The following is a 25,538-nucleotide window of genomic DNA, read 5'->3' on the forward strand; positions in this document are numbered from 1 at the left end:
ATTCCTTCGAGAGCGGTTCTCTAAGTCCTCCGCGTGGGATTACAAGTCTAAGTTCTGCTCAGTGAGCCTCAGCACGTCCTGCTGCAATTGGTGGACGTCATTCGCCATGCTGAGATCGTGATCCTCCAGCGTGGCCACTCTTTCCCCAATGCCATCTACGTCTCGCCGCACCTCCCGGAGGTCAGACGTCAATTGCGCTCGGAGGTCCGAGATATCCTCCTTGATGGATTTAAAGAGGTCAGTCATGAAAGCTTTGGTAACCGGAGCCTCATCGTCAGACCTTTTGGGAGAGGAGCTCGGGCCAGGGGACACCGGTTGCTGGGTGTTCTTCGGTTGGCCGTCCTTACCGTTCTTCCCCTTGCGCAAAACGATAGACATTGCGGCCCCCTTTGATTTCCTGGGAGACACCATGAGCGGCGCTCTCCCACACTAGGGCAGAATCTTGTCGATGCCACCACCTCGTTCCCTCGTGTGCCCAGAGCTCCAGCTTGAGCTGTTGTCCCCAAGTATCTCAGTGCTTCAGGCAGCCCAGGTCCAGCGGAGGAAGCCGCCGCAGCTCCAGCCCCCACTCCAATGCCAAGGGCGTTATTGCACCACCAGCACGTAGCCGCAAGAGAGTCGAAAGTCCAGGGCGACCAATCTCCCCCGTGGGCCACACCACCAGCGGGGCACTCCGATCAGCCAAGTCTTGCTCCAGGGATGCCCTCTCAGAACCTCTCTTTAGAACGGACCCGCTCTCCCCCGTGCTCCAGCAAAAAACTCAGTCCCTGAATTGGAGGGGGGGGGGAGACCAAACTTGTGCCAAATGTCCGCCCCCACGGCACCCTCAAAGCCTGTGCCCACAGTCCTTGTGCACCTGCTGCTTGCGCCGGCTCCTCACTGTAGCGTCTCCTATCTCTGAGGGCCCAAGCGCTCATATTGTCCTGCGCCACTGCCCCGGCCACCAGTAACCGGCCCAGATCGACCAGACACACGTGGACCCAAGCAGGAGGCCGCGGTAATCACTGCTTCGTGTCCGCCTCTGCTCGCTCCTGTGGGGGCCGACCGCACTCCCCTCAGGGGCCGCTCCAGCGTCAATCCCTGGGCCGGATCACTGGGCAGAGGCACGGGCCTCGGAAGCAGCGCAGACCGCCTCCCGGACTAGGCCTCAAACCACGGCCTCGATTGATCCGCTGGCCGCACCGCAGCCCCAGGTGCTCGCGGATGATAGGCTCCGCCTCCTCCCCGGGTCCCGGGCCACGGCGTCAATCGGGCTCTTCCTCACCGCCACTAGTCCCCTGCAGCACCTTACTACAATGTCCCGGTGCTCCCGCCAGCTACTGTCCGCCAAACACCTCCAAGAGTCTCCACACTGACTCCCTGCACCGCAGCTCGCAGCACCGCTCAGGCCTCGGGCACCGCCGCCGGCTCTGGTCCCACGAATACGAGCTCAGGGATCGCTGGTACTCGCTCCTCTGCCGGTCACCTCAGCAAGAAGGCTCCAGAGCGGCCAAAAGCCCCAGGGGGACGCCCGGGGCCAACGCTGTACAAAGCTTTGTAGGGTCCGGCGCCGGTGGGGGACTAGAAGCACGTCCTACTCCGTCGCCATCTTGGCCACGCCCCATCTTGTTTATTTTAACAGCGGTCGGATTTTGTGAAACTGCACAGGGTTGTTCAAGTTCAAGTTCAGAAATTTGTATAGCGCACTACTCACCCATAGGGTCTCAAGGCGCTTGTGGGAGGGGGTGAATTATTTATCGAATAGCCAGGTTTTAAGTTCCTTTCTGAAGGAAATGTGGTTCTGTGTGAGGCGGAGGTGAGTGGGGAGGGAGTTCCAGGTCTTGGCCACCAGGTAGGAAAAAGATCTTCCTCCCATGGTGGATCTGTGGATGCGGGGTACTGCGGCAAGCGCTTGGTTGGAGGATCTTAGTTGGCGGGTGGGTGTGTAGAAGGACAGTCGTGTGTTGAGGCATTCGGGTCCTAGTTTGTAGAGGGCCTTGTGAGCGTGGGTGAGGAGACGGAACGTTATTCTCTTGTTGACGGGAAGCCAGTGGAGGTCTTTCAGTTGGCCGGTAATGTGAGCTTGGCGAGGGATGTCCAATAGGAGTCTGGCAGATGCGTTTTGGATGCGTTGGAGTTTTTTCTGCAATTTGGCTGTGGTTCCGGCGTAGAGGGTGTTTCCATAGTCCAGTCGGCTAGTGACCAGTGCGTGGGTGACCGTCTTTCTTGTTTCGGTGGGGATCCAACGGAAGATTTTTTTGAGAAATGTTTTTTTGTTTATTTTGTTGTACAAATATAAACAGGCTTGTCCTACAATGGATTTTTCAAGGCAGGTCCCTCCACACCTGATCTGAAGCAGATTCTCTTGCCTGGCAGGGGTTACACCTCCCCTTTACTCTCTTGTTTCCTCGAAAATACAATACCTTAACAAGGGAATGGTACAGTGGGAGCCTTAGAAGGCTGATGTAGAATCCTACCCTGATGATGCTGGTGACCAGTTGGAACTGGATTTAGTGGACGCACTAGATTGTAGTGTATAACAATCCGTTAATAAGGCCCTTTTATGGGCACTGGGCCCATTTACTGGGCACTTGTGTGATTATGCACGCCAGCAAGGCTGGCAATCCTTGATCACTTCAGCCAGTAATGAAGCGACCCCTTCATAAAAGGGCAAAGCGAAGGCTAAGACCCAGTCAGACGTACTTTCAGGTGCTTTTGAGAAGCTGAGGCGGGAGAGAGACCAAACATGATTATAGCACTCCCCCCGGGGGAGAGGCCTCTCAGTCACGCAGCTCGAGCGCAGGCCAAGATCCCCCAAGTACTTCAGTTTAAGTCCACAGAAATAATTCACCCCAGGGCTTCAAATTGGGCCCCTCCTCCAGAAGTTGTGGAGCATGTCCAATCCCACCTTCGTCAGAGTTTTGATAAGGTGGTCCGACCTGCTTTTGCACTGAATGCCCATGCCCATACCCAGCAGGTAAGGGTGGGAATGCGCCAGAAATAAACCCTACCACGGTCACATTTCTAAACAAATAAGTGAAGGACCCTAAGAAGGGCGATGGCCGATCATGACGTAATTGTTAAGACAAGCTCCTGGACATGACTGGACCTTTGCCGAAGATTCTTGAATTGGCATACTACGCTAAAGAGTCCAACTCTTCAGTGATACAGATGATCTGGTAGGCTGGGCACCGATAGCCATTTGCCTATTAGGCAACACTATCTGTGCTATATCCACGGAGCGCCAGAGATCTTTGCTCATGAGGATGGACAATAACGTAATAATTTAGCCACCTCCAACGCCAGCCCAAAGGCCGATGGTCTATTGTTCTGGTGTCCGTTCGTTAAGGAACTTTCCAGATTTTGCACCCACCTACGCAACAATGGACAAGGCGCGGATGTCACCCAAAAGAGTGTTTCGGAGGGGCCTTCTTTGTCATGGCTGGTCGCTATAAGAGCGTGCGTCAGGCCGAGGATCCTACCAAGGCTCTCAACAAGGATACTACACCCGCAGCAGAGGTGTTTGATATGGAGACCAAATGGACCCCACCTTCTACCCCGCAAGGCCCAGAGGTGGTCGTTCTCACTTTCACTGCTGCTTCCGACGGGGACAACAAGTCGCAATCCATGACACAGGATATTCTGGTAAGAATGATTCCATTTCATTTTCTGAGGTGATATTGGGGGGATGAGTATGTTTGTTCCCAGACAACTGGAAACGGATCGCCAATGACACATGGTACTAGAGACCATGCATGGTTTCAAACTGGAATTTTATGGATCTCCAGCTCAGTCTGGTCCCCCAAACAAATGTATTTTTCCCAAACAGAACAGTCTTTTATAGACTCAGAAGATCAAAAACTACTGGACACTGGAGCTATATGTCTTGCAGTACCGCACCACAAGGGTTCATAAGCCCTATTTTTCTGGTCAAAAAGAAGAGACGTGGTCTTTGTCGAGTACTAAATATAAAACATTTCAACGTGTGGATTCTGTACAGACATTTTAAAATGTAGGGCATTCATTTGATAAGGGATATTCTACAAGAAGGGGGATGGATGGTCCACCTGGACCTGAAACATGCCTATTTTTCCCAATTGCATTTTCCCACTTAACAGATAATTTCTTCAATTCTTGTGGTGAGGTCAACGCCTGGAATTCAAGTCCCTTTCCTCTCATCAGCCCCTTGATGCTTCACCAAACTACTGAGACCAGTGGTGAAGTCGCAGTCGCTGAGAGCTCGGGAGGCACGTCTAATTCTGTATCTAGATGTTCTTCCTTTGATGGCTTAGGATCCTCAGACGCTCGAGGCCCACCTGTCATGGACCATTCAACTTCTTCAGAGTGTGGGATTTATAATCAACTTGCAGAAGTCTGTCTTGTCCCCTGCGCAGCAGATAGACTTTCTGGAATTCCAGGTAGATTCGTCCAAACAGTATTGATCCTTCCACCCCAAAAGATTTGCAATTCCAAGAGGGATTTGACGTCAGCATTGTGCAAACAGACTGTATCATTGAGGTCCCTCACCAGAATTGTGGGCTTTCTGGCTTCCTCGATCCAGGCCATTTTCCTGGCCCCCTCCATTACAGATCCCATCAGAGATTAAAAATTCAACATTTGGGGAAGGGCCTCTCTTACATGGAACAAGTTCCCTTTCAGGCAAAGCCAGGACGGAGATAACATGGTGGTTGGAACACCTGGAGTCCTGGAATGACAGAGCCATTTTCGGCACCTCCCGGAAGTAGTGATAGAATCAGATGCCAGCCGTGAGGCCTGGGGGGCGAAGTGCGGTACAGTGTCAACAGGAGGTCGGTGGTCAGAAGCAGAGCTGAGTCTTTATATGAATTACCTGCAGCTCCTGTAGGGCTCTTTCGCCATCAGATGTCTCTCTCCTGTAAAGAAGGATTGTTGTATATTGCTGAAGATGGACAACATCTTAGCGATTCGTTACGTCAACAAGTTCGGGGGGATGAAGTCCTGTCTACTAGCAGAAAGTCGCAAGGGTTTCTGGCACTTCTGCCTCAATCACCTCATCTCCCTCACAGTGGAATATCTCCCGGGCAAGAAAAACACAATAGCCTAGTGAAACACCTGTTATGTATAGGATTTCAGCGACTGGAGACTGAATCCTTTGGTGTTCCAGCAACTGTACAGTTTGTGTGGTCGGTCCAGAGGGGACCTATTTACATCACGACTCAAGCGACAACTTGCAAACTTTTTCAGTTGTTGACTAGGTCCGGAAGCTCAAGCTGGGGATTTGTTTCTCTAGGACTGGTCCCAGTTCCGGGGTTATACCTTTCCCCCGCTCCTTATGATACCCAGAGTCCTGTCGCAATTAGGTGTCAGAGATCGAAGATCATTCTTTTGACTCCATATTGGAGGGCTCAACCTTGGTTCCCCTTATCTCTTACAGTAGCGACTGCTCATCCAGTTCAACTCCCAGTTCAGCCGGATCTTCTCTTGGACCCGGAGGGACTTCCTCATTCATTGGTACTGTCAGGTCATTTAAAATTGATGGCTTGGATGCTTTCAGGGAGCGATGATATACCCCAGGCATTTTGCAACGATTTGCAGTTTTCATCAGACAGGCCGGGGCAACTAGCCCCCACAAACGATATTCCTCAAATTGGAGGAAATGGTGTGCTTGGTGCAATGCACGGGGTGTTCATCCCATTGGGGCAGGATGTTGTATGGTGATACATTGTCTTTTAGATATGGCTTCTTGTGGTTTAGCATACAGAACGGTGAACAATTTCCGGTCTGCGATCTCTGCAGGGCATCTTCCAATAGAAGATAAACCATTGCATGAGCATCCTTTAGTCTGCAAGTTAATGAGGGGTATTCGTATGATCAACCCTCCGAGACCCAGGTAATGGACCATTTGCGATGTGAATGTTGACCTCAGATTCTTGGAGCAAAGGCCGGCAAACAGGTATTTGTTGCGCAAACAGCTTTCATTCAAGCTCATGATGGTGTGTTTATGTCTGATTTCATATAAGAGGGTATCAGATGTGTGTGCTCTGAATTTGGCAGGTAGAGTTCTTTCTCCAGAAGGTGTAACATTCACTATCACACATCGGACCAAATCTAATTTCAGGTTGGTAACCTACCCGAGTTTTCCAGATAATACTCAGTTATGTGTTGTTCAATGTTTAAAAGATTATGAGATTGATACTTGTGATGTGATACAGGATGCTGGTGGTCAACTACTCATTGCATTACAAAAACCTCTCAGACCTGTGTCTTCTGCTGCAAAAGCCAGGTGGATGAGATGGTTGCTGGCAGAAGCCGGTATTGACCTATGTGTAATTGGTGCTCATTCTGCCAGTAGAGCCATGGCATCCAAGTCATATGCTTTAGGTTCTCGCATAGAGGAAATTATGAGAGCTGCAGAATCTATATTTCATAATTTTTATTATAAGCTTTTTAATGTGGCGTCTGTGGTGGTAACGCAGCTTTGGACTAGCATAATCGGAGCCTCCGGTCCTGACATAGAATAAAAACATTTCTATATTACGTGTCAAGGAGTTTCAATTCTATTAAGGACACAGAGGCAAGGATTATCCTACCAATTAGATGCTTTTTCTTCGAATCATTTGTACAATTTGAAAACTGTCATAACATCGTGTTAATGTAAAATTGTGCTGTTTTCTCCCGAACCCGATAAATGTGTGCAGTATTCTATGGTACTGACTTCTAATGACAGACGTTGGTTACATTCTATCTCAGGAAATGACCAGAAGAACTATTGAGATGTTAATCGTGGCCTGATTGATTACATTCCCCTGAGAGGAGTTGTGTATGGCTCGTTTCCTTGCCTCGTTCTTGGAGGCCCCAGTGTGGAGTTCTATTGTGGGCCCTAGTTGGGTGTTGGGCATCCCTGTTGGATTGCCTGAAATCTGTTGAGTCCACGTTTGGACAGATTGGAACTTTGGTGACTATTACCCTGTTTCCCGCTACAATATTCTGTATTTATGGACTTACCCTACAAAGAAAAAGGACACACAATGGTGGCATCCATACTTATATGGGTGTCTCGCATATTGGTGGAGCATGTGATATGGGAGATACAGGGAAACATGTGTAATGTAATTTTGTTTTATTTTAAAGTGATTGGCTGCTGACAATTGTAGTAAAGAAATGACAAGCGTAGACCTCGCCTCCATGTCCTTAATACAATTGAAAATTCTTGACGTGTAAGCTGGAAATTTTTTCATTCCCAATTACCAGCTTTAGGTCAAATTCCTTCACAATAGACAATATGGTCACTCTTTTTTTATTGGTTTATCAAATGACAACATCTTTTAGCCCTCTGCTTTTCACCGTTTTACAGACTATTCTGCTGCAATCTACAGTGTGGAGAGGAACATCCTATGGTCAAAATTAACACCATGAGGCTTCTCTTTTCCCTTATTGAATGCACTCATATCTCTTGTTCAAACACCTGGGTCTATCAAGCTTAACAATGGAAACAGGTTCACATCAGAAATTCTGACAAATCGAGGCCAGAAACAGGGGTGCCTGTTGGCACTGATTCTGTTCAATCTATATACAGCAGCTAGGGGCAAGCATATCAAAAGCTAAAATAATACCACCAAGGACTGGGTCTTTTAGACTGCCCGTACTTCGGAATGCAGATGATTTTATCATTCTAGACTGTACGAGAAACGAGAGGCAGAGAGCATTGGATCAGCTAAATTTATATAATATTAATAAAAAGCTTACAGCTGATGCTGGGAAAACCAAGGTGATAGTATTTGGCAATTGCAAGCACAATTCCCACGAGTCTCCTGAGGCGGAAGCCGGGAGTGTGCTGTGTTACTTTTTAACTATTACTTGTGATACTGTGTAAACCACTGTTTAAAAAAACTTACTCTGCCTTCTTGAACAGCGTGTTGTCACGCTGCAACGTTCCCCTGTCTTCGCCACTACCGAGGGCGAGGCGCGTCATCGGACACGCCCACCTCAGCTGGCCACGCCCCCTTCTTGGACGATAAAAGAGCGCGCAGCTCAAAGCGCGACTCCCACAATCCCACGAGTCTCCTGAGGCGGAAGCCGGGAGTGTGCTGTGTTACTTTTTAACTATTACTTGTGATACTGTGTAAACCACTTTTTTAAAAAAACTTACTCTGCCTTCTTGAACAGCGTGTTGTCACGCTGCAACGTTCCCCTGTCTTCGCCACTACCGAGGGCGAGGCGCGTCATCGGACACGCCCACCTCAGCTGGCCACGCCCCCTTCTTGGACGATAAAAGAGCGCGCAGCTCAAAGCGCGACTCCCACAATCCCACGAGTCTCCTGAGGCGGAAGCCGGGAGTGTGCTGTGTTACTTTTTAACTATTACTTGTGATACTGTGTAAACCACTTTTTAAAAAAAACTTACTCTGCCTTCTTGAACAGCGTGTTGTCACGCTGCAACGTTCCCCTGTCTTCGCCACTACCGAGGGCGAGGCGCGTCATCGGACACGCCCACCTCAGCTGGCCACGCCCCCTTCTTGGACGATAAAAGAGCGCGCAGCTCAAAGCGCGACTCCCACAATCCCGCGAGTCTCCTGAGGCGGAAGCCGGGAGTGTGCTGTGTTACTTTTTAACTATTACTTGTGATACTGTGTAAACCACTTTTTTAAAAAAACTTACTCTGCCTTCTTGAACAGCGTGTTGTCACGCTGCAACGTTCCCCTGTCTTCGCCACTACCGAGGGCGAGGCGCGTCATCGGACACGCCCACCTCAGCTGGCCACGCCCCCTTCTTGGACGATAAAAGAGCGCGCAGCTCAAAGCGCGACTCCCAAAATCCCACGAGTCTCCTGAGGCGGAAGCCGGGAGTGTGCTGTGTTACTTTTTAACTATTACTTGTGATACTGTGTAAACCACTTTTTTAAAAAAACTTACTCTGCCTTCTTGAACAGCGTGTTGTCACGCTGCAACGTTCCCCTGTCTTCGCCACTACCGAGGGCGAGGCGCGTCATCGGACACGCCCACCTCAGCTGGCCACGCCCCCTTCTTGGACGATAAAAGAGCGCGCAGCTCAAAGCGCGACTCCCACAATCCCACGAGTCTCCTGAGGCGGAAGCCGGGAGTGTGCTGTGTTACTTTTTAACTATTACTTGTGATACTGTGTAAACCACTTTTTTAAAAAAACTTACTCTGCCTTCTTGAACAGCGTGTTGTCACGCTGCAACGTTCCCCTGTCTTCGCCACTACCGAGGGCGAGGCGCGTCATCGGACACGCCCACCTCAGCTGGCCACGCCCCCTTCTTGGACGATAAAAGAGCGCGCAGCTCAAAGCGCGACTCCCACAATCCCACGAGTCTCCTGAGGCGGAAGCCGGGAGTGTGCTGTGTTACTTTTTAACTATTACTTGTGATACTGTGTAAACCACTTTTTTTAAAAAACTTACTCTGCCTTCTTGAACAGCGTGTTGTCACGCTGCAACGTTCCCCTGTCTTCGCCACTACCGAGGGCGAGGCGCGTCATCGGACACGCCCACCTCAGCTGGCCACGCCCCCTTGACGCCCTCCCCCTCAGTCATAAATTATGTGCCTCGCCAGGAAGCGCAGCGGACGAGCGCAGCGGGAGCGCCGTTTGCGCGCCGAAGGCGCGCCTAGGGCAAGCCCGTCTGCGCCCGTCCGCGCCAGTACACGCCAGGAGCCAGACAAGAGGCCTGAGGTAAGAACTACCTATTCAGGTGATGCTCTTCGCAATCTCAACAGGCCCGTTCCATCCCCATGCTCCCAAATACTAATGGGAGACTCCCGCCTCAATCACTGTCCACATTGCCCTTTTAAATACACCCCCTCTATCACCAACGTCCCTACTCAGATGACCATAAACATGGCAATGATTAATTGCAGATCACTACCCAAGCACGCCCTTGAAATAAATATGCTTATTGAAGACCTTAGTCTTGATATACTGTTTCTTACAGAAACATGGCTGGCACCCAACTCAGACGCCGACATAGTCCTAGCACTTCCCCCAGGATTCAGTATCCAACATCTTGACCGGCCCAAAGGTAGAGGTGGTGGCATTGCTGTCATCTCCAAGGACTCAATACCTTGCCGTTTCCTTGATAGTCCTCTGATAGACTGTGAAAACGTTCAATTCACCTTGCAGATCTCCCCTTGTTCCTCTCTTTCCGGACTCCTTATCTACCGCCCCCCTGGTGCTATGGGAAAATTCCTTGACTCCATCCTAGAATGCTCCTTGGCCAGATCTAGCACTCGGACCAACTACCTCATTCTAGGGGACTTTAATGTCCATTTTGAAGACAGCAAAGACAATACGGCCTCAGAACTGATCCAAGACTTGGCTACTCACCAACTGCACTTACAGAATTCCCTCCCCACTCATAATCGGGGGCATTTGCTCGACCCCATATTCTGTAATTTCCAGGATCTTGTGACCAGGCCCCCCACTCCCGTGCCATGGTCCGACCACTTTCTTATTCCTTTCAGTTGGCATATTCACTCCAAACCGCCGCAAATTCAAGCCCCCGGCAGACCATCCAGACCCTGGGCAAAACTAGACGTTGCCAGATGGAAACAAGCCCTCGAGGATACAGTCCCCACCCTTAGCTCAACCATCGACCTCGCAGACAGGGAATTTTCATCCTGGATTACCAACTCTTTAGACCTAGCCCTCCCAAAAAAACCTCATCGTAAACCTAGGACAAAAGCTACCTCCCCATGGTTTACCCAAGAAATACGCCTTCTAAAGAAAGCCTGCAAGAGAGCAGAAAGAGTCTGGAGAAAAGACTTCAATCCTATCAGTAAAAACAACTACAGACTGATGATTCTCAATTATAAAAAAGCGCTGAAAAACGCACAAATCTCCTTTTACAGCGAGAAAATTAGCCAAGCAGCAAACTCGTCGAGGGAGACGTTTCTCACTTTGAAAAAGCTTCTAAAACCCCCCACTCCCCCAGCTGCGCGAGACCCTACAACAGAACACTGTAATGAGTTAGCCAACTTTTTTGACTCTAAAATTCAAACTATACTCAAACAACTTCCGCCTCTCTCCCCCTTAGACCCCTCCCCCCCTCCCACCTCCCAACATCAGAGCAATGGTGTTGAATTAAGCAAATTCCAACCCATCAATGCGGAAACTCTTGGTTCTATACTTCAAGCCCTCAAAAGCGGATCGCCCCATGACCCAGCCCCGATGAGACATCTCAAACAGGTAGCCCCGAGTATCCTGCCTCTTATAACCAACCTACTAAATACCTCTTTCGAATCTGGAACAGTGCCCACAAACTGGAAAAAAGCGGTGGTGAAGGCACTCATAAAAAAACCTAACCTTGACCCGGATAATCTGGCCAACTTCAGACCTATATCTCTCCTCCCAGGCATCAGTAAACTGGCGGAAAAACACATAAACTCCCAGCTCTCACATTATCTGGAGTCCAATGAGCTGCTAAAAGTCTCTCAAACGGGCTTCCGCCCGGGCCAAGGGACAGAAACAGCAATGGTGGCGGTAGTCGAAGAATCCAGGAAAGTCATCGATGCAGGAGGATCAGTGGCAGTGATCCTCCTTGACCTCAGCGCAGCATTCGACACCGTCAACCATAGCATCCTTGCCCAACGCCTAGGAAACCTCGCCATCACCGGGACAGCCCTTAAGTGGCTAAAATCCTTCCTCCACAACCGCTCCTTTCAGGTGGCAGATGGAGACTGTATCTCCAAGGAAACCCCGATACGTTGCGGAGTGCCCCAGGGCTCCTCTTTGAGCCCGACACTCTTCAACGTGTACATGGCACCTCTGGAACAAATCGTCGTCCCCTACGGCATCAAACTCCTGACCTACGCGGACGACACACAGCTGGTCGTTTCCCTGAGCCAGTCAGAACCCCCCTCCATCGATCTGTATTCCTGCCTGGAGGATATAGTCAGCTGGATGAGCAACTCCCATTTAAAGCTCAATGGGGAAAAAACGGAGCTAATGGTACTAGGCAACCAGTCCCTTTTTCGCCCGGAATCACTATGGCCGCCCAGTATGGGCCCACCACCAACCCCCAAAACTGACATCAAAAGCTTGGGGATTTGGCTGGATGATAAACTTACTCTCAGCACCCAGGCCAAAAAAACTGCAGGAACTTGCTTTGGCTTGCTCCGCTCCATCCGCAAAATTCTTCCACTCCTACCATTCCAGTCTAGAAAACTGGTCATCCAGGGCCTCATACTGTCCAGATTGGACTACGGCAATGCCTTATATCTTGGATCCCCAAAGAAAGTCATCTCTAAGCTTCAGGTGGTGCAAAATGCGGCTGCCAGAATTCTCACTGGCACCAAAAAACGCTGCTCTGCCAAGCCTGCACTCAAAGAACTGCATTGGCTCCCGGTGGAACAAAGGGTGCATTTCAAGGCCATGTGCCTAACCCACAAAATCCTGCACGGAAAAGCCCCCCCGGTTCTGAAAAATCTCGTAACTCCCCACACGACAACCAGAACCCTACGCTCTACCAATGCCCACCTGACCAAAATACCCAAGATCAAAAAATCACGTTTCGGAGGTCGACAATTCTCATTCCAGGCATCCAGGATGTGGAATACTCTTCCTCCGGCCCTTCGGGCCCAACCTAATCTCTTAACATTCCGCAAATCCCTGAAGACATGGCTGTTCCCTTGATCCCTTGTTTTTCCCCCCGGCCCCTCCCTTGGAGATCTTAGTGGATTCTGTCAGCGCTGGGACGCTCCCGGGCAGCCATGCGCTCTACAAATCTCCTAAATAAAATAAATAAATAAATAAATTCGAATCATCAATGTAGATTAGGAGAAATTAAGATTAATAATTCACTAAACTGCAATTTCCTGAGAGTTTGGCACTCCTAAAACACAAGTATAGGGTACATCTCCAGCCTATTAAAAAGAGTGGCTGCAGTTATATTCTCTGTCTGCAAATTAATCATTTGCATAGTCGTTGGCTGAGCCAATAATTTGAGTTGTGCGCGCCAAACTACTGCCTACTGTTTCCTATGGTCATCAAACTTACCCAGGAGAACTGTCAACTGCACTAGATAAAATACAGTGCAATGCCTACAGGCGGATATTCAATTTATCAAAATACACAAGGCAGTCTCTGCTACGGATGGAGTTCAGCCTCACCAAGAAAGAATTGGAATGCAAGGCATTGCACATCAAATATTACCTCTCACTAGTCACAGCTGACTCAGGAACTTGGAAGAAAGCTCCTCTTGAGGTTTGAAGCCTGCAAATGACCCCTGGGGGTTATCCTGAGCACCTGCTGCTAGTAACGTAAAGTTCATGCTAGACTCAATCCCAAATTCTACATCCATCAAGGTTTTCTCTGAAAATACAAGTTATGGCCATTTCCCGTAAGGCTGACATGGAAAAATCGGAGATTCTTCCTATGCACTTCTACTCACTAAATCTTACGAAAATGCAAACACCCAGCCTTATCTTAAAGTTCCTTTAAATAGAACAATTCGATGTTCAAATGTATGCCTCAGACTTATGATCCTCTCAATTCAAGAAAATCAAACAAACTTGGCGAAACAACCAAACTGTCAATCCTGTAGATTTTGTGATTACTGGCCAGAATCAATGCTTCATTTATTATGCTGTTGGCCTGTGTTTTTAAAAGTGCAACACACTTTTCTGAGACCAATGTTTTTAAACCATGGTATCCGCTCTTGCAAGGAGGCCTGGGCTACTGTCTAAGCACTGACAGAAATTAAATTAAATGTGTGATTTATATAGCGCTGCTTATCACCATTGAGGGTATCCAGGCGCTGTCCATGGGCACGGGGAGATTACGTGATTTGCCCAGAATCGCAGGATGGTGAGCCAATGCTGAGTTTCAAACCCGTATCCCCAGCTCCAGAGTCAGCAGCTCTGCCGTTTGGAAAATGTACAAAAATCCTGCACACGGCCATGAACCGCCTTAATGCTCCTTCACAGTAGAGGGTTAAACTGCCTATGGTGGGTCTCTAAGAATCGCCTCCTCTGTGCACAAAAACCTGTTTCACACTTTCTGTATTTATTCCTTTTATGATATTATATTCTTATAATTTTACATTTTAAATGTCCTATTGTACCAGTTTTAATGAATTGTCACAATAAAGGTTTTACCACCACTATTGCCTTTCTAATGTATATGTTTCAAGACACTTCTTTGAGGGCCATTGGATCTGGGTTTCTGATGAAGGGGCCATTGAATCTCCTGTATATCTGTTTCTGTGTAAATGTATAATGTAGTCATCGGTCAATTCATTTCTTGCTTTCTAATTTCAAATTGTCTAATAATTTAGTTTAGTCAAAGTATTTCTCTGTGAATTCTAGCCATGATTGCCAACTTTACTTATGTTGAAGTTTTTCCTTGTTTAATTTAAATAATGAATTTCACTTACATTGTATTAAAATGTCAGTATTTTTGTGTTTTTCAGTCAAGTATGTAAACGAAAAGAATTATGAAATGAATATTAAAATGGGAGTCGCTGTGAGATCGTTGTAGAGAAAAGCAAATGTCATGACAGCTAAAGTTCCATCATAATTTTCGGAGGCAACCGCCAATCCATCCCAACTTGGAAACACATACATGAGATATATTCTATAAAGACTGGAGAGACATCACTGAATACATACTGAGGATGTTTTTAACGTGGGAGACATTTTAATGCTCTCAGCTGTTTCCTCTGCATAGTCTGGGACTACACACCGAAGAGGCTGTCTGTGTCTGATTCATTTCACACCCTTTACCCCTTGAAGGAACTTCAACAAGTCGGATGCTATGAACAATAGATAGTACGTACTCTGACTGTGATAACGTATTCCATGTGAAGATGACTGACTAACTGGGCAATAAGTAATCTCCAAAAAGGCAAATCTGTGAAGAGGCGATATAAATGTTTAACTCTAATCAGACATCAGGAATTTTTCAAGCAAGAGACACATGTCATTTCTGAAACTCTGTATACAATATATTTGTCTAATTGCTGTAAAGTTAGGATACTGGCATTCTGCATCCAATGTAAGGAAGTGCCCACCACTAGCCCTAATGGTGGTTTGGTCAGGGTATTTATGCCATTGCTGAACAATAAGTACTTAACACATTTATACTCAATGCACCCAACTTGGAGACATAGATCAAGAGAGCCACAATCTCATGCAGAGTCCATATGACCATACTGAAGGAGGGAAGTATAATCATTAACACATAACATAAAATAATGGGAGAGCTATACAAATATTCTGAATGAAAGGAGAAGTGTATTTAATTTCAAAGGACTCAGACTAGAGAAAAAAACATGTGGATGTTCTGAATGTGGCAACGTTTTCAATACATCATCTGAGGTATTGAAAGATCTTTTAAGTCAAACCAGAGGGAAGCCTATTAATATTCTGAATGTAACAAGGCTTACAATCGTAGGAATTCACTAATGCAGCATCAAACAACCCACATTAGTGAGAAATCACGCAGAGGCTCTAAGCATGGCAAGGTTTTCTTTCAAAAGAGTTCTCTAGCTGTGCATCACCAAGAAGACACTTTTCAGAATGTGACAAGATTCCCACAAGAAAGATGACATTATCCAAACATCAGAGAACTCATACTGAGGAGAAACCATATGCATGGTCTGCACGTGCCAAAGTTTTCAAGTCATCACATGAGCTTCTGTAACATCAAATAAGTTATACAGACAAACCTTATGAATGTTCTGAATGTGACAAGGCTTTCAAGAGAAAGATGATACTATCCAAACATCGGAGAATTCACACTGGGCAGAAACCATATAAATGCTCTAAATGTGACAAGGCTTTCAAGACAAACTGGTTACCTTCTCCAACATCAGATAACTCATACTAAGGAGAAATCGTATACATATTCTGAATGTGAAAAGACTTTCAAAGGTAGGTGTGCACTAATGCAACATCAGAGAACTCACCCTGAGGAGAGACCACATAAATGTTCTGAATGTAGCAAGGCATTTAAATTTAAGAGTAACCAATCCACACATCAAAAAACACATACTAGGAAAAACATGTAAAAATTATGAATGTGGGAAGGCTTTCATTGGAAAGAGTAATCTATTGTTTCACCATGGGAAAGAAACCACATACATGTTCTGAATGTGACATGGTTTTCACAGGAAACCATACACTTCTTATGCATCAAAGAATTCACACTGGGGAAAAACCATTTAAATGTTCTGAATGTGACAAGTCTTTCACACAAAAAAGTACACTATCCAGTCATAAAAGAATTCACACTAGAGAGAAGCCATATAAATGTTCAGAATGCAATAAGTCTTTTGCACGAAAAGGTACTCTAGCCACACATCTCAGAATTCACACTGGGGAGAAACCATATATATGTTCTGAGTGTGATAAGGCTTTCAAGACAAAAATAGAGCTATTGGTGCATCAGAGAACTCACACTGGGGAGAAACCATTTAAATGTTCTGAATGTGATAAGAATTTCACACGAAAAGATACACTATCCATCCATCAAAGAATTCACACTAGGGAAAAACCATATAAGTGTTCGGAATGCAACAAGTCTTTTGCACGGAAAGGTAATCTAACAACACATCTAAGAATTCACACTGGGGAGAAACCATATAAATGCTCTGAATGTGACAAGGCTTTCACACGAAAAGGTTCACTAGCCACACATCAAAGAACTCACACTGGGGAAAAACCATTTAAATGTTCTGAATGTTATAAGGCTTTCCCAATAAAAGGTACACTATCCACACATCAAAGAATTCATACCGGAGAGAAACCATATAAATGTCCTGAATGTGATAGGGTTTTTAAATATAAGAGTCATCAATCAAAACATCGGAGAACTCATACTGGGGAGAAACCACATAAATGTTCTCAGTGTGACAAGGCTTTCACACAAAAAAGTGCACTACCCATACACCAAAGAATTCACACAGGGGAGAAACCATATAGATGTTCTGAATGTTACAAGGCTTTCACACAAAAAGATGCACTATTCATACATCAAAGAATTCACACTGGGGAGAAACCATTCAGATGTTCTGGTTGTGAAAAGGCTTTCAAGACAACAAGACAACTATCACAGCATCAGAGAACTCACACTGGGGAGAAACCCTATCAATGTTCTGAATGTGGCATTGCTTTCACCCAAAGAAGTACACTATCGTATCACCAGAGTCGTCACACTGGGGAGAAACCATATACATGTTCTGAATGTGACATAGCTTTTAAACGTAAGTGTGATCTATTGATACATCAGCGTACTCACACTGGGGAAAGACCATATAAGTGTTCCGAATGTGACAAGTCTTTCAAACAAAAGAATTCACTAACCCATCATCAGATAGTTCACACTTAAGGAAAAAAACATATAGAATTGCCAAATTTTATAAGTCTCTCAAATACATTTCATGTGCACACTTTCCCAACATCAGAGAGCTGACACTAGAGAGGAATTGTAGAAATGTTCTGAATGTGACAAGGCTCTCAATCGAAAGAATAATCTATACTACATCAAAGAACCAACACTTTGGAAAAAAACATATAAATGTTCTAAAGGTGGCAGGCCTTCAAATTCAAAGAGTACATATTCTAACGTCTCAGAACACAAACTGGGGAGGAAGCATGCAGCTTCAATGGCCACTTTAGTCCCCTACAGCGAGCTGTAAGGTCTTAGCATGGGTGCCTGCAATCATTCTCCCACAGGCCAAAATGTTTGGTCTTTTGAGTGACCAAGAGTCTCATTGATGCAGTTGGGTGAAGGTCGGGGCAAGGAGGGGAGTGGCCTGTGGTGGACATAGCGGTAGGTGGAGAAGTGTGGCTCAATGGTTAGAGCGGCATACCCTGATGCAGAGGTCTGGCCCGGACCAGGGTTCAATTCCTGCCTCGGCGGGTCTTGGGCTCAATTTCCCCGGACCTGATAGCCTCGCCTCGGTGCCTATTCTAATCATGGGTCCCACTCTGCAACTCTAGGCAATAGCTTGCTTAATCTCCACAACGGCCCAAAGAGCGCTAGGATGCCTGGCTTCACCTTGGGGGTGCCCACGAGTGGGCACGTCACAGGGAAAAGCCAGGCAGGGTTCTACAGTGGTATGTGCACAGCGCCGTGAGATCCCTTTGGGGGATGATACATGCGCTATATAAAAGCACAACATTTACATTTACATATAGGTAGGCATGTACATCTAGTAGCTGATTTGCACATTGTGAGTCAGAAAACTTGGGATCATTCCCAGGTAATTGCTTTATTCCACTTTGCATCTTTTATTTTCATCACTGCATATGAGAGGACATCAAAATACATAATTTGAGGATGTGCATTGTACAAAACCTTCTCCTGGGTTTGATTTTATTAACTAAATAGCACCTTGAGACACTCAGGTGATTTGCGGTGCTCTATAAATCCCTGATTAATTCATAATATTGCCCATGTATAATAGCAACCCAGGAGCCACACGGTGACATAACAACTGACTTGCATCTTAGGTCACTATTGGCATTGAGGTAGGTCGGTGGGGGTAGGCAAAAAGTTTTCTAAATTCATGTTTAAAAAATTTATATTTTAAGATAATTTCTCAATGCACTGCTATAATCTGATGTACTAAGGTGAAACGCTTCTGCGTGTTAATTAAATATTTATGTTTTTATTTTGAAGGAACTTTATCATGTTTTTAACATTTGATGGAAGAGATCTTTAAAAATGAAAGGGTTTCTAAAATTTGGAGTGGTGCAGGACACCTGTGCTTCTTTTCTTTTACCACAGTGGGCTGTGAATAAATGTGTGCCATTTATTTAACATCTTTTTGAATATTAGTTCTTTTAAAGTAAGCAGCAGTGCAGTGCCTACTTCGATCATCACTGCTGTAGGATGTCAGACTGTAAACCGTGTTTTTCTCGTGTCAGATTCAGTGTACTTTGATAATAAAATGGAATTTGACTTTTTGACTGTAGTGCTAAATGTGTGAATCTGAATGTATTAGTACCTTTGTTGGTGTTATTGGTCTACATAAAATCATTATAGCACTGCATCTGTACAGTGTTTCAATTATTGAACCGCACTTTTAAAGAATGTTAATCTTTTATTATGGAGCCGAGTAGCCAGAGAGTGTGTTTTTTTTCATTTTGGGATAAATATACAATATTTCCAGAATGTTTGTAGTCAACCTCAAATACAATGAAATATACAAATGAACAGCTCTATTCAAAGGTGTATCTTCTTCCAGAAACGTCCACATATCACAGCCGTGCCCGAACAGGAAAAATAATTTTCTAAAGAATTTTCAAATTGGGATCAGGCAGTTGGGAGCTGCATGTGGTCTTATATCCGTGTCTCTCTCCTTTGCAATTTCAGTTTAGATCATGTCCCCCATAAAACTTAAACATACATAAATCAAAGTGGTTAGATCTGGGGCAACAGAAACAAATGTCTTGAAAATCTTTTAAATGTGTAATTCAGTGATGTATGAAAATGATCTGCTACCTTTAAAAGTAGTCCAGGTAAAGTCTACAAACCTATAAGCAATCTCTACTCATTCGCAGATGTACCCATAATGTTTATTAAATATAAGCAGATCTATGTTTTAGTGCTCATAGAAAGACTAGAGAATTAGATATATTGGTGATTGTTGTTTACATTTCTTTTAAAACAGATCTGATGGAAGGACTTGTGCACAGCCAGGGAAGCAGGCTAACATGCTCACAATGTATGTGTGCCTCTGCTGCAAGCGGCTGCATTGCTGTCCTGCTGAGCACTTGCTTTGTGGAGATGACGGTTAGCATATCCTTGTAGAAGCATTCAAACCCTTCGTAAACTCTGCACGTACCCGTATCACCACCATTATTGGTTACTAGGAGAGGTTGCAGGTGTGTGGTTTGAGGACCTGTGGAGAGGGGGAGCTAAGGTCAAATGCATGTGCTCTAGCTCTAGCGTAGGGATCCAACCCAGGGGCAGCGTTCGGAGTGGTTTGGGGAAGCTCCATTTTGATTGTGCAAGGCTTGGTAGCCTTGATGAGAGCACCAACGCTCAAAGCACTGACGCTCTGAAGTACTCAAGCGCACAGAGCATTAGAGGTATATTTATGATTTTGTTTTCATTGACTAACAGACACAATCTGTATGAACCATATGCCTACTGTATACTACGCTTTTTGTGGGTCATGTACAACTGTTCACAATTGTCTCACAGTGAGTAAATCAGTGACTAAATCAGTAAATAACTTCAATTCCTGGAAATTCTAAGAAGCTATCAGAAGTATTTCTAATTGGATTTTCTAAAAGCAATCGATTTATGCAAGTGAGAGGTTTCTATCTTCATTTGTATTTATGGATCTCCATTTTCTACTCTCATCTCACCTAAATTAAATTAAGATTAAGAAGATAGTAAACAAACTATATAGTTATCTCTCTGTCAGGGTAAAATGCAGACAAATCTATAACATGATCATTTTAAAACTTGTGCGTAAAAGGGATTTTCAGAATTAAACACTGTTCTCATGTCACCTTAGCAATATGTGCAATGGCCAAGTCCTTTTAGATTCTTCTGGGGTGGTGACAGGCCATGTGGTTAGCATTGGTTCTTTGAATAAGATCAGGAGGTGTTTGGTGAGGTTTGGAGGGTCTGGTTGCGGACTGAAGTTGATGTAAGTGGCGGTTGCAGAAGAATTGAGTGGCGTTCCATCAGTTTGAGTTTCTATGTGTGCCAACTGGCCTCCGATCTGGGAGCCTTTCGGGCCCTCGTTTAGGTTGATTGTGGTTGAGCACTTTCATCACTGCTTTCGGAAAAATGAAGGCACTGCTGCTGGTCCTACCTCAGAATCGGAGGCATTCAAGGTGGTGATACATGGGGTATACCCAAACATATCTGTGGAGAAAAATTATATGAAATCGTCAACTGGCTGGCCTTGAGAAGATGCAGGCACTTGAAACACAAGAGATATCAGACCTTAAATCCTACAACTGTAGGTTGGAAACCAGGGAGGAGCACCATGCCCTCCTAGAGGGGATTGGGTAGTTGTCATACAGAGATTTTGTGGCACTGCAGCATGAGGAAGGGGACAAGGCAGGACAGCCGTAAGCATGGTTGATTTAAGCAGTGCCGATCACACTCTGATAAATGCAGTGAGGTCACCAACGAGCACCCTTTTCACAGGCAATTCGACATAAATAATACGCTTGTCACATATTATGAAGAGCTATATGCAGCTCTTTTGTAGAGTGACTCTGTATCTAGACGGATAACTAGCAAATATAAGATCGTCAGAGCTATCTGCTGACGATGGAGACTCCCTGGAGGCCCCCACCACAGTGGAAGAAATCAAGCCAATAGCAGACCAGCTCACTAACAGTAAATCCAATAGCATTAATGTGCTGCCTTCTGCATTGTATTTGTTAAGAATGTAAAAACAATCTTCAATGGTTGGTTGCAGAATGTCCATAGTCTGATGATTTAGGTAGCCGTACGCAAACTAAGAATCACAATTTACAAAGTCTGATGTGTCTTCCTGGTAGTTACAAGGGGTAGGTTTAGTTCGATTTCTTCTGTTTCTAGCACTATTTTGTATTTATTTTGCTACTTTTATCACTGATGTTGGCGTGCTACGGGCCCGCGCAAGCCCGCACTAATGGCCAGATATCATAATGTATCTTAATTGTATCGGGCTGATCCTTCTCTCCAAAACAGGGTGAAGATCCTTTACAGTGCGATATTTGTTGCTACAGTTCAGTACTCCTCCTGCTGCTGCAAGCCACACCCGTTCCAGTCAGGCCGCTTGTGCAGCTAGATCAGTTTTTTTCACTTACAATATTACTGTTGTTTTGTTGCCTATTACCGTTCTCTGTGTGGCACTTATGGCTCTCTGAGAGTTAATGAGTATAAATGGACACAGCAATGAATGGGGAACTGATCAATTATCCAGGGAACGCCCAGTAACAGCTCAATCGAACCAATGAGCTTCAGGACTGTGGGATCACACCTTGCACATCTCCCCTAACTCACCCACACTGCTCCTCACCCGGGGATTACCTCCGGCCTCCCTGGGTTTGTGTTGTAGCAACAAATGCGGCCAGAATCAGGGTGTCTTCACAGCATAGCGCTGCTCGCCTGCGGTGTGCCGCGCTGTACTTTGCAAGGTGCCTGGATTACACCAAGATGAAAGACAAGGGCAAGGGCAAGGGCAGGTGGCGAGTGGGGCACATCCAGGCGGAACCACAAGCTGTATCCGGTTCTAACCAGGCTGACTCCGCAGACCGCTTGAGGCACACACCCTGCGGCCATCGCCTAAGGCAACTGCACTCACCGCACGCCGCCTGCTGCATGTAAAACTTGTCTGGATCTTGGCTGGGCTGTACTGCAGGCTATGACCGGCACCCTAAGAGGGACCCTGAATTTTCCTTGGGATCCTTTTGTAATCCAGGCTCCAGGATCCAAGTTCTTGAGTCCTGGGAGTCCGCCTAGCCAGTGTCAGGACTGGCAGCAGCGCAAGGAACATAAACGCCACTAACCTTCTTGCTTTGCCCAGCGGAGACGATGTCAGATGCTAGATCCTTTACTCCCTTCCCACACGACCCCCAACAGAGAAAAGATGTACCTCTGTCTGACTTCGTGCCAAGAAGGGAAAAAAGGAGAGAAGAAGCGTCGGAGGAGAAAGTAGATGTGGTTGTACTTCTCTTCGTTACTCTCAGAGAGGGACTGAGTCTAAGGGACAGTTCTGTAACACCTTCACGGGTATCTGAAAGGTGAACAAACACACAATTACCCTTCAGGTCTAAGAAATACTTCACTCTACCAGTAATTGGGATTACGATCTCACTCACCACAATTTCTCTTTAAAGGACTTCAATGGAAGGTTAACACCTGGTTCCCTTCCTTTTCCAAGTGTCCTTTAGCACATAGGTTTCAGTCCCAAAGTCTTGGACGGTTGACTCAACCACAATTTAACTGAACTGAATTAAACGGAAATTATAAGCAAAATATAAGACTGGTCTCTTCTCTCCTATAGTTGTTATCAGCACAACTTGGACTCCATTTCCCATAAGGCCTTTCAAATGTCATAGACACTCCGACTTCAAACTTGAGCTCAGTTTCAACACACTCGGACTCTATTCAGGTAACTTCCTTGCGCAGCCGCGCCGGTACCCTTGTCCTCTAACACTATCAGCCTGTACTCTGCACGCGTTTCTTTTAACAGACGCGCACAAAAATAAAGACTGCTTTTACTCACGTGTCATTCAGCGCGGAAGCGCGCTGAAACAAACGCCGCGGCTACTCTAATTGGCAATAAACATCCAAGTGTCCAGGCAAACAAATCCCAGAGTAGAAGGAGGCGAGCCCGCACTCCTTCTTGGCTTTACAAAAATCCGGTACGGTAACCTCCGTTTCTCCGCCAGTTACCAAGCAAAAGTTTCTCTCCTACACGCGGTTATTCTTCTCGCTGGAATCCGGCGGGGAACACCATCCGCCCTTCCTCATACTCGAACTGCAGGAACAATTGACAAGCACCTTTCTCAGGGACAGGAGGGGCTTAGTACTCACGATTCTCCCCCAAGGCAGTCTGGGAGTTGTAGTTTTCTGCAACATACCCGTTTTCACCACATAGCTTGAATGTAACCCTTTCATCCTCGTAATCGCCACAGAACCCCCTCTCGAGGACAGCCGTCCCGGCGGTCGACCAGGCTTACCAGGATACTGTTCGTGAAAACGGGCAACCAACTCAGGACAATGGAGATTACACACAGGCTCCCAGGTCCGCTCCTCAGGGCCATACCCTTTCCACTCAACCAAATATTGAATCCGCCCCCTCACCATACGGGAGTCGAGGATCGAATGGACCTCATACTCCTCCTGTCCATCAACATCAACCGGAAGGGGTCTATCCAGCAACCTAGTACTCGCAGGACAGGGTTGGAGCAGAGAAATGTGAAAGACGGGATGAATCTTCCAAGTACCAGGGAGCGTCAACCGTACCACCACAGGGTTAATGATTCTCTCAATGGTATAAGGTCCCACATATCTAGGCTTCAACTTGTTCACCCCCTTCAGATGTAGATGTTTTGTGGAAAGCCACACCCTATCCCCCACCGCATACACGGGAGCAGAAGACCTTCTACTATCAGCATAACGCTTCTGAGAAGACTGAGCGGCAACTAAACTGTGTCGTGCCTCAACTAATACTGCCTTGAGATGTGCATGGTGTTCGTGTATGCTTGGCACCGGGGAGTGAACAGGAACCTCAAAAGGTAGTGCATTAGGGTCATAGCCAAAAAGACAAAAAAAAGGTGAACAACCTAACGTGGAAGGAATGGCATTGTTGTAAGCAAATTCTGCCATCCATATTAAGGTAGTCCACTCAGTATCGTTTTGCAAGGCAAAGCAGCGAAGGTATTGCTCCAACGTCTGATTCAGGCGTTCCGTTTTTCCGTCCGTCTGGGGGTGATAGGGCGAAGAGAGTTGAGCATCAACATCCATGGTCTTACAGAGGGCCTTCCAAAAGCGAGAGGTAAATTGAGTACCTCGATCGGTGATGAGTACACAAGGTATCCCATGGGCACGGACGATGTGTTGCAAGAACACTTGCGCCAATTCCACAGATGTAGGCAGGCCTTTCAGGGGAATGAAGTGTCCCATCTTCGTTAAATGGTCTACGACCACTAAGATCACAGTTTTCTCCTCACAGGGTGGCATTTCAACAATAAAGTCCATCGACACGGTATGCCACGGTTTTGGCGGAATAGGGAGAGGTCTAAGAAGACCAACAGGTTTGACATGAAGGGCTTTCCCTTGAATGCAAACAGCACAGTTCATTATATAATGTCTCACGGTTTCTCTTAATGTTGGCCACCAAAAGTTACGTTCCACACCTGCAATAGTCTTATAGATTCCCAAATGACCACCCAATGGCGAATCATGTATCCAGTTTAACACCTTCCGTTGCAAGGTTTCAGTAGGGACATAGATGGCTAATCCCTGATAGGCAAGATCATCCTTTTCCGTTCGATGTTCAGGATCCTCCTGTAACCATTCCTGTACATCCATATCTGCAAGAGCCACCCGAACATCATCCAGGAATTCTGGTGTAGATACCAAGGCGATCAAAGAGGATGGATTATTGGATTCTTGAAGGATAAGTGGAGGTTCTTCTTCGTTCTCGGCACTCTGCTCCGCTGTTTCCCCAATACGAGAGAGAGCGTCAGCTTTACCATTTTGAGGCCCCGGTTTATACTTGATAACAAAATCAAAATCCGAAAAGAACAGAGTCCACCTCAATTGCCGGGGAGTAAGAGCCTTGGCTGTTTTCAGAAACAACAGGTTTCTGTGATCGGTGTAGATTTCAACAGTGTGCATGGCTCCCAGCAGATAATGACGCCATTCCTCACAGGCCCGTTTAATTGCGAGAAGTTCTTTATCCGTGACAGAATAATTGATCTCGCAAGGTGTAAGTTTTCTTGAGAAATAGGCCACGGGATGCAACTGACCTGTTTCGGGGTGGCGTTGAGATAGTATTCCGCCAATGGCATACAGGGAGGCATCAGTTTCCAATACAAAAGGTATCTGCGGATCAGGGTGGCGTAATATAGGAGCCTGTGTAAACTGTTCTTTCAGA

At 46.2% G+C, this 25,538-nt stretch overlaps 1 protein-coding gene across 2 annotated transcripts in view; it reads left to right on the plus strand.

Moving 5' to 3' along the window:
• The window catches only part of LOC147725724 (uncharacterized), an 84,251-nt gene extending 65,369 nt beyond the window's left edge, over positions 1 to 18,882 (plus strand). For both annotated transcript variants that reach the window (XM_086964416.1, XM_086964417.1), the window contains 2 exons: positions 14,382 to 17,747; positions 18,112 to 18,882. In XM_086964416.1, the coding sequence (XP_086820542.1) occupies positions 15,986 to 17,299 (1,314 nt within the window). In that variant the 5' untranslated portion in view covers positions 14,382 to 15,985 and the 3' untranslated portion in view covers positions 17,300 to 17,747; positions 18,112 to 18,882. The remainder of the gene's footprint in view (positions 1 to 14,381; positions 17,748 to 18,111) is intronic.
• Positions 18,883 to 25,538: the final 6,656 nt, after the last annotated feature.

The sequence above is a fragment of the Lissotriton vulgaris genome, chromosome 3_2 (genome assembly GCF_964263255.1).
Source record: "Lissotriton vulgaris chromosome 3_2, aLisVul1.2, whole genome shotgun sequence".
NCBI lineage: Eukaryota > Metazoa > Chordata > Amphibia > Caudata > Salamandridae > Lissotriton > Lissotriton vulgaris.